The sequence below is a fragment of the Arvicanthis niloticus genome, chromosome 24 (genome assembly GCF_011762505.2).
Source record: "Arvicanthis niloticus isolate mArvNil1 chromosome 24, mArvNil1.pat.X, whole genome shotgun sequence".
NCBI lineage: Eukaryota > Metazoa > Chordata > Mammalia > Rodentia > Muridae > Arvicanthis > Arvicanthis niloticus.
Genome location: NC_133432.1, coordinates 17,983,284 through 17,998,768, shown reverse-complemented (window position 1 = coordinate 17,998,768; position 15,485 = coordinate 17,983,284). Strand labels below are relative to the sequence as shown.

General features: G+C 46.8%; 1 protein-coding gene across 1 annotated transcript in view; it reads right to left on the bottom strand.

The window, feature by feature from the left end:
- Tmem132c (transmembrane protein 132C) overlaps positions 1-15,485 on the bottom strand; it is a 303,666-nt gene that overhangs the window by 51,111 nt on the left and 237,070 nt on the right. The window contains exon 4 of the mRNA XM_076922971.1: positions 3,671-3,854. Coding sequence (XP_076779086.1) covers positions 3,671-3,854 — 184 coding nt within the window. The remainder of the gene's footprint in view (positions 1-3,670; positions 3,855-15,485) is intronic.

Below are 15,485 nucleotides of genomic sequence, written 5' to 3'. Positions count from 1 at the left end.
GAAACAAATTCTTCTTTCCACCCACTGGACCCTTCTAAAGGCTCTTTTCTTTAAGATGAAAAGCATCCTGGGAAAATTGCTTGATCTCTTTTTCTTTTATAAAGATATATTTACAAGTATGAGGGTGTCCCTTGAGGTCAGAAGAGGATGTTGAAGCTGGAGTTACAAACAGTTGTGGGTCACTCATTGTGGGATCTTCTGCAAGAGCAGCAAATGCTTTTAACCTCTGAGCCACTTCTCCATCCCTTATTCAATGTTTTCAAAGGCCTAGCCAGCTGTAAACCTGCCACAGAGGGTCTTGCTTCACAGTGTTTGTTTTATTTTTCTTTCTTTAAAAAAAAAAAAAATCCTTAGCTATGCCTGTCATTTCCAGATACGTGGGATTCTGAGGCAGGAGGATTGCAAGTTGGGGACTTGACTGGGCTATAGAATGGGAACAAGGACAATCTGGGCAACATAGTGAGACCGTGTCTCAAAGTAAAAGATGGGTTGTATCTCAGCAGTAGGGGGTGTTGCAGAGTGAGTGTGGGGCCATAGGTTTAATCCCAGTGATAAAAAAATGAAATAAAACTTCTCATCTTTGAGTGAAACCCTATATCCTGTTCCTATTTACTATCAATAAAGGTTTGTTTGTTTTTGTTTTTTTTGGTGGGGGAACTAGTTATAAATGTACTTAATCTCATTTTATTTATTAAAAAAAAAGCCACTTTCTGATATGGTTATCTGTTTCCTTCATAAGCAACTGAATTCCCCAAAACATTTTGTTCCTTTCAAACACTCATACCCAAACATAGTTTTTAAGTGCCTCTGAGCCATTTCATCTAAAATTCTTCTGTTAGCACAGATTACACAAGATCTTAACCATGTAGCCCAGGCTGGTTTTGAACTCAGAATCCACTTGCCCTCATTCTGAGAACTGTGATTATTGGTGTGACCATTCACACCCCACTGATGACTGTTCCTGAGTCTCTAGGCTGTGCTGCACAACTGAAGTCAAGTTGCATGTTCCAGAGAATCACCACAAGGGTGAACCTGGCGATCACATGCAAGCTGCATTCACACCGGTTGTAGAGATGGCATCGCCATCAGTGACTATGGCATGAAGCCAATCTGGATTCACTCCAGGTAACTTGCAGACAAAAGGATTTGGGGTGTGACATTAGAAGTGATTTCAACTCATCTTAAAAGCACTGTAAAAACCACAACAACCACAATAATGACATCGCATTTCAAGGAGGACTCACGTATTTACAATAGACCGTAATGATATCTTATGTCTTTATAATGGTTTTGCTTTTCAAAGCATTTGAATGCCTTATCTTTCTGAAATAGGCATTCAGTGCTTATGTTCTGTAATAGATGTTGGCATGAATTTTAGGATGAAGATTTGAAAAAAAAATGCCATGGGTCACACAGTAAATATTTTTAGAGTTTTTGAACACAGAAACAAAACTGTTTAAAATGTAGACTCGAAAATGGACTTCAAGGTCAGGTATCGGATGGAGGGTTGCCTGGGGTTACAGTACATGTTCAAAGCCAAGAATGAACCAGGCAAGGTGGTGCACACCTATAATCTCAGTACCATGGAGGCTGAGGCAGGGGGAATGAGCCTCTGAAGGGAGTCTGGATTTTATAATGAGTTCAAAGCTGGCTGATTTTCCTAACAAGACCTTTGCAGCTCAGAGGCCATATGATTAGCAACTATGTGCATGGCTTGGATTCGGTCCACAGAATCCAAAAAACAATGCATGACCAATCACGTTCTACCTTCTCCAAGCTAATGAATCCTGGGGCAGATGACATGTAGGCTAATGTCTGTTGTGTCTGGCTAGCGTCTGTCTCCCACCGTCTGTGAGAGACGAGTTTTCCCATCATACAACACATCTGCCTATTCTGAGGCCTACTGTGTACCTGCCCTGGGTGACATGGCTCTAGGCCTGGCAAGTGGAGTGTAGCATCCTCTCTGACGTTGATGAATAGCTGAGGGGGAGAGCACATGACTAAGCCAGGCAAATGCTCCCAAAATTGTGTGTGTGTGTGTGTGTGTGTGTGTGTGTGTGTGTGTGTGTGTACATAGAGTGCCTTCAGAGACCTGAAGAAGGCATAGATCCCCTAAACTGGAGTTATAGGCAGCTGGGGCTAGGAACTAAACTCGGGTCCTTTGAAAGCCCAGAATAAGCTTTCTTAATTAGAGAGCCATCTCTCTGGACCAATGCTTCTAAACCAGAGCTTTCTGGAGGTGGGGAGTGGGGTGGGGTGGGGTGGGGAGGAATTTCTGAATGATCAGCAGTGAGGGTCTCGTTCTTTCTTCTGGGACAAAACGATTATGGTCCCTAGACCTGTTGGTCTAATGGAAGGTAAGATACCCAAGGCCCAGAGCATCCAGGGTGTGGTTTACAGACAGCACCAACAATCCTTCCTAGAAGGTCTTAAAAGGCTTGAGGTAGATCTTCTAAACTACACAATGTGCATATTCAGGAGTCTGAAAAACATTTTAAGTTCAGATTGGGTTGGTTTTATCTCTTACGTAAGCTGAAGAGTCCCAATCAATCAATTTCCCCTAATCTCTTATTAATTCATTTAAATAGGATGCTTGCTGATAAGAGCTCATCAGTGAGAGTGCTGGAGACTCAACACATAACTTATAAACCAAGCCCACTGTAGGTAGGATGGAGAGTAAGAAGTCCTGTAACTCTAGTGTGGCCCATCTACTGTACACTGTCTGCTGACTTCTTGACTATTGCGAGAGCCTTGTCCATGGTCCAAGGGAAATGGGATGAAGTTGCCTACAGGGAGCAGGGAGGGGCTAGGAACGCCCCCTTGTCGGGGGAGCTGCATAGTACAGGGTCCCCTGCAGGCTTAGCTTCCTTTCTGTTGGTGTAAGGAAACACCCTTAGCAAAAGTGACTTAGGGCATAAAGGACTTCTTTGGCTTACACTTCCAGGTTATAGCCCATCATTTAGGGGAAGTCAAGGCAGGGGCGGAGGCAATTGATCAGGCTGTATCCACAGTCAAGAGCAGAGAGGAGAGAACTCCCACCTGCTGCCTGCCCTCCCATGGGATGGATGGGCAGCCTGTTTTGGCCACTCTCCACAGTCCATGAAATGATCCCGCCCACATTCAGGGTGGGTCTTTTCACCTCAACTGACCATCAAGATAACCCCTCACAGACATGCCCACCAGCCAACTCGATCCAGGCAATTCTTCAATCATACTCTCTGCCCAGGCAACTCTAAGTTGTGTCAAGTTGAGAGTTAAAACCAGCCAGCACATTTTCCTATCTATGTCATCCCACATAATCACGAATAACTTGGGTTGACTCAGGTCTCTGAGATCTGTGGTCACTCATTGCCACAGCCTAGCCCAGCTCATCCTGACCAGGACACACGGCTGTCTAAAGTTTCTAAGAATGGAAACACGAAAAGGAGAGCGAAAGTGGTTTAAAACAGAAGCAAGCAACAGGGACTTTGGTATGGAGACGTGGCTAGTACCACGACACGTTATCTGTGAGGCTTAGCCAATGAAAGGTGATGTTGCTTCTCCTAGGGTGGAGGATAATAAGTCACTTATACATAAAATAACAATTGTAGCAATGACCTGGAAAAGAGGAAGCATGCAGGGGTCCTGTCAGTCAGTAGAACTCCCGGGCTATCATGGTACCATGACTTACCATAGCGAGTGGGACGATGGCGACCAGGTCTTTCTGGCTGATGAAGATCTCAGACACGGCGATGTCTGTGGTCCCCTTCCTTGGATACTCCACCTGCCAGGTGATGGGCTGTGTCCCTGAGAGGCTGCTGAAGCTGGCGATTTCAAAGTTCATCTGCATGACCTCGTTGAATAAATTGCCGCTTCTGGAAGGGAATGGAAGGAAACAGCTTTAATGTGATGTTGTTTGAAGGTTCCTTCTCTCCCTTTATCCTAATCCCACAATGGTGCTTGGAAGGAGGGGAGGAGGGAACCACCTCTCAGGAACAGGACTAGGCACATGAAGCATGATATCACATTTAAGTTAGAGAGTGGGGAGCTGGGACAGAATAGCACCCACAAGCTACAGATCTAGACAAAAATTCTTAAATATTCAACATTGATCACTGTGTGGAGGGATGAGGTCTTTCGATTATTTTTGTATTTGTTTTTGAGATAAGGGCTCACTACATATCTATAGCTTTCCTGGAGTTCTCTCTGTAGACCAGGCTAGCCACAAACTTGTAGAAATCTCCAATCCTCAGCTGGGATTAGTGTGCACCATCATGCTCAGATAACACTTGCTGCTCTTGTGCTCAAGTGGGGACCTGTCATAAACATGTCCTTTTAAGACTGATCCATGCAGCTGGGGTGTGGCTCAACTGGTAGAGCTGATGTTCATGCTTGCCTGGCATGGGAAAAGCCACTGGTTCAATTCCAAGCTTTGTGTCCACCAGGCATGATGGTGCACACCTGTGATCCCAGCATGTGGGAAGCCAAGGTAGGTGGATTGGAGTTTACAGTCATCCCAATTACACTGGAATTTCAAGGCTAACCTGGGATACATGAGACCTTGTCTTTGGACTCTGCGGTGTATGTGAGCCGGATTCATCCAGCTCTGTATATCATATCCTCACTCAGTATCTGTCCCTACTGGATATTCCTGTATATGTTTGGTGTTGGAAGATGGCAACAAAGAAAAGGAGGGAGTCTATCCGGTGAGCATCTCCTTTGAGGAGATTAAGAGCATCCATGTAGCAGGGGAGTGTGGTGAAGCTGGAGTTAGGGAGAAAAAGATTTAAACACTGAGGTAACCTCAGAGAGTGTTGGAATCCATGACTTGATATATCAATGGTGTGGATTTACAGATGTAACCCTTGAAAGAAAATTTCAAAATTGTCTTTAAAAAAAATACCCCCGATAGTCACCACAAATTCCAGACCATTGAAAACCCAATTCTCCAAACCTTTTGGACTCACCTGCAAGAAAACAGAGACTAAGAATGAGCTAAAAGCCAAAGGGAGTTTAAGGTTTCCAGCCTGGAGGTGAGGGGAGAGATTTGAGTACTCATGTCCTAGCCACTGTAGGAAGCTAAGTGACTCACGGGATAGATAAAATTCTGAATGGGGAAGCCTTTCTCAGGAGAACAGTACAGTTTGATCACGGGCTGTGTTTTACTCATGTTTGGAACACTGTCAGGAACCCAAATAGATCTTTCCCACGCTGCCCACCCAGGCACCTTTCCGATGAGCTCTCCATGGTGCTGAGGCTTAACGCTTTGCTTTGCAGGCTCCACCAGTTGACTGAGAAAGTTAGGACTGAAAAAGTGCCTCACAGTGAGCAGGATAGGAGAGAAAGAAATGGGGTGAGATGAGCAAAGAGGGGGTGCAAAGCTAGAATCCTAGGAAAATGGCCCTAGAGAAGTCCATGTCTCCTACCCAAACACACAGGCTTCTGTCTTGCTCCTCTGTGCCACTGATTCCCATTCAGAGCTCTGAGGGAGGATATCTGATCAGTTGAGATTCAACATGTGAGTGCAGAGAATGGCCCTGGCCTCCCCTACTGTTGTCTGTAGTTAGTATGCAAGACGGAACTCAGAATTCACGGCATGAGAGCAGCAGGAAGGTGAAGCTTGTAAAGGCTGCCTTGCAGAAAAGGGCAACACATTTGGATTTGACTCTAAGATTCAGCCTTAAAGATAAGCAAACAGGAGGGCTGGAGAGGTGGCTCAGCACCCACAGGGCAACTCTCAGTCATCTGTTCCAGGGGATCTGACATCCTCCTTTGGCCACTGTGGGCACCTGGTACACACACGTGGTGCACATACAGACATGCAGGGAAAACATTCATATACAGAAAATTAAAACCAGTCTTATAAAAGTAAACAGAAAGGCTAAAAAGGATGACTCTGTAAGTAAAGGGCTAATCATACAAGTATGGGGGCCTTGACTTAAAGCACTGATATAAAAGAGCTGGGTATAGTAGCATACTCCTGCTGTGACATGCACAGTGCTTGGGGACAGAAAGAGGAGGGTCCCTTGTCGTGGCCCGAGCTGCCCCACACTCAGGGGGGCCAGAAATGTTGAGAACTGCACTACCCCACGTTTGGGGGCCAAAATGTCTTGGACCGTTCTGTCAGTGTTGGAATCCGCACTGCCAGAAGCCTTGGGGACTAAATTGTTAGAGCCTGCACTGCCCCAAGCTGCTCTAGTCCGCAGGCCAGGGTTCAGCAAGAGAGAGACTGAGGATGGACTCGAAGAATGGAAACCAGACAGAGTGTGATTCAATCCCATTTATTCTTCAGTCTCTCTTCTTCTCTCCAAGTCCCTAGTTCCTAGTCCCTAGTGCTTCCAAGTTCCAAGTGCCAAGTGCCAAGTGCCTAATGTCTAATAACTAACTCCAAGTTGTTCTCTCTAACCTAATTTCTAGTTCCAAGTTGTACTGAACTCTTTTGTCTGCCTCTCTCCTTTTATGTCTCACTTCTAAGCCACGCCTCTAAGTCACGCCTTTAAGTCATACCCTTAGGCCTTGTCTCTAAATCTGATCTCTAAGTCACGCCCTTAAGTCTCCGGCTCTAAATCACAGCTTTAAGTCTCACACACCCAAGGGAAGATCCTGGGTATCTAAAGCAAGATGTTATCAGAGTGTGCTCAGCTGTTGTAGGCTGATGTAATCAAGTCTCTTGTCAGGGTATATGGCTCAAGATGGCTGCAAGGATGATAGCCGTCTTCTGTCGGCTCCCCACAATCCCTGTGGGTAACTGACCAGGGAGCCTAGCCAAATTGATGCACCTCAGGTCTCAGTGAGGGACTATTGTAAAAACTAGGTAGACAGGAGCTGGAGAGAGGGTCAGATGTTACGAGTGTGTAACTGCTCTCACAGAAGATTCATGCTTTGTTTCCAACATACATGCTGCATGGCTTACAACTGCCTGGAACTCCAGTTCCACAAAATGCATGTTCTGGTCTTCATGGGCATTTGTATTCATGTGCACATGCTTATAAACACACACACACACACACACATAGATGTGCATAATTGAAAGGAAGTAAATCTATAGGGACTGAAAAGATGGCTCAGAGGTTTGGAACAAGGAACACTTTTGCAGAGGACCTGCGTTCAATTCTCAAGACTCACAGTGGGCCTCTGACCTCCTTGGGCACCCCATACTAACAGATCCATGCTCTGCCACAGAGAATTACAAAATAATAAATGTTTAAACAAAAGCAACAGCAAAATAAAGTGGGAAGCATTCACAACATCCTAATGGATAACAGTGAAGGTTGTCCTCTGGCCTCCTCGTGCATACACACATGGATGCACATCTGCACATGCCTATATTCCCCCACACAGACAGACAGACAGACAGACAGACAGACAGACACACACACACACACACACACACACACCAAAACAAGCAAACAAATGACCTTTTACGTCTATCTCCTACCCCAAAGACTAAAGACTTAGAGAGGCAGGTAACTATATGGGGAGGCAAAGGAAAGAGCCCTCCCCTGTGCATTATGCAGATGACAATACCATTGTTTAAGAATCCAAAACCTAGAAAGGAACCTGAGCTTTCCTGCCCTATGGTGCAGGTTATGGCCTGCTAATGGTTTAAGTACCTGGGAAGTTGGGAGGAGAGCAATAGATGCCTGGGTGTGCTCTCCACAAAGACAATGAGAATGCTAAGAGTGGACATTCTGAACTTAGAATGGAGATGGTAACAAAGGGTCAAGGTTCACCATCACATCTGTGCACGGAAAGCTCTCCGTGTGGGCACCAGCTTCTCCACTTCTTTTCCCTCCATCTCTCAGTGCTTGTACAGATACAAGTTGGGTGGATGGTACAACCACAGGTTCTGGAAGCAGATGTGTGGGTGTCTCACCTATGGCTTCTCTGTGGAGTTGAAGGGAGATCCCAAGTAAGGTCTTGGACCCACTAGCTCTCAACCTGGGAAGACCAGAGTGAGCAAGCTGAGAGGCTGTATACAATTCTGATGTCTGTGCTTGCTCAGCAGAGTTCTTGGCTTTACCAGGGTGGGCTGTGGCTTGGACACAGATTCCTGAGAACCTCCAATGACTAGAATGTTCAGTGACATTTAAGAACTTCTGAATCAGTCCAGGGCTCTGGTCCATGGGATGGTGTCACTCACACTCAGGGTGAGTCTTCCCTCCTCAGTGCATCATGTCTGGACATGTCCCCAGAGTTGCATCCAGATGTGTCTCCCAGGTGACTGAGTTAACATTTAAGTCTGATGATCACAAGGGGTTTCTGGGAGGCACCAAATGCATTGACAGCGAATAAGTAGAGTCACCCACTGCTCCATACACTGGAGAGAGAAATTGAAAATCTGCCTTCTGTGTTTGTTGCCTAAAGTTAAACTCAGCACAGACATTTTATTGAGTCAACCAACCTTCTGAGACTAGGGCTGGGGCCCTGAGATGGTTTGTGTATGCTTAGCCCAGGGAGTGGCACTATTGGGAGGTGTGGCCTTGTTGGAGTAGGTGTGGCCTTGTTGGAGGAAGTGTGTCACTGTGGGCTCGGGCAGTGAGACACTCCTAGCCACATGGGAGCCTGTCTTCTCCTAGCTGTCTTTAGATGAAGATGTAGACCTCTCAGCTCCTCCTGCACCATGCCTGCCTGGATGCTGCCATGCTCCCCCCTTAATACTAATGGACAGAACCTCTGAACCTGTAAGTCAGCCCCAATTAAATGTTGTTCTTATAAGAGTTGTCTTGGTCATGGTATCTGTTCACAGTAGTAAAACCCTAAGAGGGACTCACAATTCTTTCATCTCCCTAGTCCTGACAACAGAACTGCCTTCCCTCTTCTGTTTTCTTAATCTCTTTCTACCACTCAGGCCTTCTGTCATTATTTCCCATTACATCACTCAGCATCATACCTACCCTGCTGCCCGCAGCTCACCCACTCAAGCCATTGAACCCCTGTGGCTTGGGACTCACCCTTTATTTACAGGGCCATGCGACCCAGTATGTGTTTATCTGCACTTGGTGGTTCAATATCCACGTCTCCCTTCACCAATTCATGCTCCATAGTAGCAGGGCTATGGAATTCTTCCATTACCTTCAAATGACACATCACTGTGCTGACCCGCCAGAGGGACGCCGTAAATGTTTGCTAAATGAATAATAGATGAAGGGACTGCCTGGTTTCCTGATATTCACACTTTTCCTTCCAGTAGTCAGGTTAATATTAATTTCTATGCAGGAGGGGGAGAGTCTCTGTTTTGTTAGGAAGGACTGCGGAGGCATGCTTTGGAGCTATCAGCTTTTCCAGAAGGGTTGAACCCATTCCAAGAGGAAAAAAAAAAAAAAGCAAAAAGCAGGGTCTGTTGGAGACCTTCCAGAGAAGACACGCTCCGAGGTCCACTCCTAAAACTTTGCCTTTCCCAAATATCACAGAGGACAGACGCTGGATCCGCTCCAAAGCTTGCTATTGAATTTTACGCCTGCTAAGCTCTGCTAAGTACATAATGACGAGTCTGAATTAACTATGCAAAAGTGTAATTTACAGTTAATGTTTGTAATTGATGAGTTGCGGGGTCTCTGTGGCGGCGCTAACTGCTGAGACGAACGGGCCCTGAGGGGGATGAAGGAAAGTTTCTTAGTTCTAGAACAGAAGGCTTCCTCTACTCATTTCTCATCAGTCAGCCATCCGTCAAGCATTCAGAAGAGTTGATCTCTGCCAGGCACCCTTTGGAAACACCCAGAAGCCATCACTGTAGCTGATGGTGGGTGGGAGAGTGGCATGCTGTCCACTGTCCAGTTATTCAGCTAAAGACACAGTGAAGAGAGTGGGCCAACCAATGTATATTAACACGCCTTGCGGCCCCTTTCTTGTCCCAGGATTCTCTTCTTTGTCATCCCCTGCAGTGACAATTTTTAAGCACCCTGGACTCAGCTAGGGCTGAGAAGTGTGGTGGTTTAAACACAGTATGTCCTCACTCCCACCTCCCCCTACTCACATCTGAACAGGGGATGCTGTTTGGGGAAACTTTGGGATTTGGGGGAGTTTAGTTTCTGACGATAGTGAGCTTTGAGGATAATAGCTTGACGCTGCTTCTTGTTAGGTCACTGCTTGTTGACTGACAGCCATGATGGACTAGCACAGTCTCCCATTGCAAAATGACCCCTGCTCTGCCTCACCTGTCCCCCCGCCTCCCACCTACCTCCCCAGATCGTGAGCCAGAATGAGCTTCAGAGAAACTGTTGGGAGAAGGCTGTCTTACTACTGCTGCAACTATGTTGTATGTGGTGTGCCTGGTGGCTTTGGGGTACATACCCTATATCAAAAATCTTTGCCCTCATATTTGAGGTGCTTAACCAGAGCTGAATGATGGGATACCTAGCTTGACTTCTGTCTTAGGAGTCTCTTCTCTCCTACTGTACAGAGCCTGGAGAGAGGGAAGAGCTAGTTTTTGCCTCCTCCATATTCTGCCTGGCTAGTGGGGCGAACCTGAATCAGTTCGGTGCCCTCTCTGCTAACTTGTCAAAAACAGCACACCAAGGAGAGAGATGAGAGGATGGAGACGGCTCAGCTGGTAAGGTGTTTGCTTTACCCACAGGGACCTGAGTTCAGTTCTCAGAACATACAGACAAAAGCCAGGTGTGATGAAATATGCCCATATGTCCAGGGCTGGGGAGGCAGAAACAGGCTGATCTCTGGGGCTCACTGGCCAGGCACCTTAGGTAGCCAGCGCTCTGGGACCCTGTGAGTATGGACAGCACCTTAGGAGTGACAGCTAAGGTTGTCCTCTAATCTCCACACACACAAATGAACACACACAGACACACACACAGACACACACACAGACACACAGACACACACACACAGACACACACACACACACACACACACACAGCACATACACATATAAAGAGAAGGGATAGGTAACAATGATCCCTGTATTAGGGGACACTGGCTAACCAGCCTGAGTTGATATATATATATATATATATATATATATATATATATATATATATATATATATATATATATATATATATATATTTGACAGGGTTTCATTGTGTAGGTCTGGCTGTCCTGGAACTCACTATGTAGACCGGGCTGGACTTCAACTTACTGAGCTCTACCTGCTTCTGCCTCCCAAATGCTGGGATTAAAGGCATGTACCACCATACCTGGTGGATTGTCCTTTCTTTACTCTTGAGCCGTTGTAAGTGTTACCTATGGAAAATAACCAGGTAGCTTCAGGGTTGTGTGTTAACACTCGGTATAGCAGTCACATCTATCCTACCCCCCACCCCCACCGCCACATGACAGGAACATGCTGATAAGCTGGAGTCTGGCGAAGTGACTTTGGGAAGAAGTCTCTGCTTCTCAGGTCTCCAGGGAGCCACAGTATACTCCCCGAACTGTGAACATCCCCGAGCTCTGACACCAGATATCCAGCTTCAATGGTATCACCGCCTTAAACAATTACCCACTGCCGGACCCTGTGTGAGAATCAGGTATCAAGGAAAAAAAAAAAAGGCAGCTGATGGAGAAACAGACACAGGATCCAATGGTTGTCCCCACTCTGCATCCTGGACCACTGGGCTTCCTCAAAAAGGAGTGCTCCTTGACCAGAAGCTCCTCCACCCTCAGATGCCACACCCAGAGCCTAGTGTTCCCAGAGTATCTGTGACAGGGAGAGATGTGGAGCACAGAAGCTTTGGTTGCTTAGCTGAGGTTGTCCGACGGGACTTCTAATTTAGAAAAAGCCGTTCTTAGGTGTCTTGGAAGCAGCTGGAACGGAGAGAAACGAGGCCGAAATGAAGCACATCCTTTGAGAAATCAGTTTAGAGGCTGTAATTTTGGCTTAGAGTAAACTCCGTTTAGGGGACTCCTAGTCTGCAGGCTGTGGGGAATTGGATAATACTGTGTGTTTCACACTGGAGATGGGAAACATCATCCTGCTGAAAAATGGTTTTGGGTCCCAGGGTCCTCCTCGTGCTCAAGTGTTACAAAGCAGCTGTGACAGCTGGGCCTTTGTTCTCTTCCTGTCTGGGAGGAACAGCAGTGGGGGTGGGGGTGGGGCTCCTCTAGGTGCCGGGCTGGGAGGTCTCTGGCTCCCTTCATCTGCAATAGGCAGCATGTAGTCTCTCAAGAAATATTAAGTGTACATCTGCAATGTGTGAGGAGACAGAAGAACAGCACATCAGATGGCTGTTTCTCAGGCTCGAGGCAGAAGGGAAGACTCACTGTCAACAGACCAGCTAGCCACAGTAACGGCTTCCAGAGCACCTGTCCTGGGCACTGGCCCTTCTGCCTGGCCTTCCCAGCCGCAGAGGCTGCTGGGAGTGGATAACATCATGAAGCAAGAGGAGGTTCCCACAGAAGCAACTGAGCCTGTGACGGCAGGCTCTGCCTCTCATCTGGCCCTACTGCGTCTCCTGTCTTGTTTCCTTAACCGATCTCAGAACAATATCTTAGGATTAGACAAAGGAACCACATATCTTTAATGCTCCTGTATCAGCAAAGGGAGCCTGGGCTCTGACTCTGAGTCTACCAGACAGGCAGGAGTGGGAAGACAGATGGAGAAAGACACACACACACACACACACACACACACACACACACACACACACACCCCAACCACATGGGGGTGGGGGGAGAGATGAGAATCCAAATGTTCTGAGGCAGTGTAGGGTGGTGGATAAAAGGTTTTTGATAGCTTCCATTCACATCCATGGATGGTTGTGTGCCATCCATTCACAATATTGCTCAGGGGACTGGAAACTGGCTTAAATAAGAGACGGCTATGAACCAGTATTGATGGTGCACACGTGCTGGGCATTCAATTCATATTAGTACCCAAAGCCCTTGAAATAGTCACATGAAGAAATACCAGTGTCGTGGAGAGGCAAATCCGTGTCTCAAGGACTAAGGCGCCTGAAGCATGTCTCAAATTCAGATCTCCCTGACCAACTCCCAGACAGATGTCAAACGCAGCGAGGGAAAAAACACAGATGCTGTTATTTCTCATATTTTTTGCTTTTGGTTTTTAAGACAGTTACTCATATAGCTCAGGCTGGCCTAAAACTTCTTACGTAGGGAAGGCTGGCCTTGAACTCTTGATCCTCCTGCTTCCACCTCCCAGGTGCTGGAATTGCAGATGTGTTAGTGACTGGAATGCTGGGAAAGTATCTCTATGCCAAGATCTGTAGGGGTGTATGTGTGTGCGTGCGTGCGTGCGTGCGTGCGTGCGTGTGTGTGTGTGTCGAGGGGTTGTTGGTTGGGAGAGCCAAGAGAGGAAGAAATGGGGAAGAGAGAAGTAAAAAGTAGTGAAAGAAAGATGAACAAAGAAAGGATCTAGAAGGCGGAGGTGTGAAAAATCCATGTACCTGTGACTTCTTAAGTCAAACCTCCCCACGTTATTTAGCCGACAGGAAGTTCAACAGAATAAACAAGTAGTGGCTGTTGGGAATGAACACTGGTACCGCCATTTTCTAAAGAGGCCAGTTTGTTTTCAGCCAAGCAGGATGTGGGTTCTCTTAACCGCTGCCTGTGGATGGATGAGTAAAAGACTCACCAGGCCCTACTATTTACTGCTAACCTACTGGTGACTAACAGATTCTGAGAGTGGGGGAGACATTGTTTCATTCTTTGCTTTGGTGTTCCTTAAAAAGCAATCTCTCTGTCTCTCTGTCTCTCGCTCTTATACACTTTAGCTTCCGTTTATTATTCATTTAACAGAGACCTTTGTATCAGTACATTGAGTTGAACACAAGACTCAGAGCCTACACAGAATGGGCCAAGGAACACGTGAGATCTCATCCAAGAGCATTTGAGCTGCACACGTTGCTTCCCCCCAGGGCTCACCAGAAGCATCTGGAAAAAACTGAGACAAAGTTCTTCCTCACTCTGGGAATCTGAGGGAGCTAGTACTAATGTATACATGACCCCAGTGTAGCCATCTCTTGAGGTCTGCATTGCTGAAGTCTCATCCCCTGAGGTGATGGATAGGGGTGGGTACTGGGAGGATTAGGTCCTGAGGATGGGGCCTCCTGGGTGGTTAGAATGAAAGACTGGGTCCAGGAGGAAGAAACTGTTTCCAGACATCCTAAGTCTGCTGGGATCCTGATATTGTCCTCCAAGCTGTTGGCTGGGAGCATCTTCAGGAACCACCCAGGCAATTCCATTATAGCAGCCGGAGTGGGTTGGGGCATTATCTTCCAATGCCCTTTTTGTGGTGATGCTTCGTGTCCTATTTGGTTTCCAATGACCCATAGCAGGTAGTCACCAGAAGAACAGAACCTGAATGTAACTACAGATGACGTGTCCCCACCCTGAGAAATCCTCCGACCTGTTACAGTTTTGGCATGAGGAATACCCACAAAGACCAAGGTGCTGAAGGAAGGCTTGGTTCTCACTGCAGTGGTGGTCAGAGCTGGGCAGTGAGCATGTGCTCTCTAACTGAATCACTGCACGGAACCAAGGATAATTTTAAGGAGTTTCTGGGTGGCAGTGGAAACTTGTGAAGACAGGGCCAAGAGGGAGGAGGTCATCAATAAGGGTGTATCCTTGAAGGGTGACTCTTGTCTGCAGCTAATTCCGGTGTCTTTCTGCTTCCTGGCAGCCAGAAAGCTAGCCACTTTCTATACCACATGCCCTGCTGTCTCAAGATCCTTCTTCATCTCAAACCCAGAGTAATAGAGCCAGCTGACCAAGGACCAAAACCTTTGAACTGATGAGCCAAAATAACCATTCTCTTCCATAACTCCTGATCTTAGGTATCCCATCACCATGATGGAAAAACTGCACTGGGTAACACCATTCCACTTCCTCAGAATGCATAAAGTCCAGGGTGTGAGATAAGAGTCAATCTCAACTTGTGGTCCCCAGGCCCGTGGGTCCACATTCTTCCCCGACCCCCTGCTGACAATAGCTTTGGCATCTCAGCTGAACAGCAGCTCCCTAGAGGAGGTACAAGGAGCAGTCACATCCAAGCCTGGAATAGGTGGGGATCCCTTTCATGGACCAAGTGTGAGCCCCAGGGATGCAGGAGGGCACTGGGGACATGAACTGGGTTTAGCTGCAGATACTTTGAACCAGGGAGACTAGAGACAGAACCAAAGCCGAAGATGCAGAGTGTGGGCTGCAGGCTATTTCCTTTCCAGTTGGTGATGTGACTTCGTGTGGCTTTGAGTAGAGACATCCCTCATTGTCAGCCTGGCTGGCCTGGTCAATATTGGCCTCAGTGTCTTTTGACAAAAGGCACGATGAGTTTTCTTAAAAGAAAAAGAGAGGGGGAAGGGAAAGAGAGTAGATGGGGAAGATGAAAACCTCACGCATCACTCAGGAGTCTTTAAATACACGGCAGCAGTTTGGTGGTTTGATTTGCTTATGTAATAGTGGAAAAGTACAAGCCCGAGTCCCATCTCTCCCTGTAGCTAATAGTCATTTTTAACCATAACAGAACAAAAAATTCTGGTCTTTGCAAAGTAGGTCACGGAGTGCTAAATATATTCTGCTAAATATATCTTCCTAAT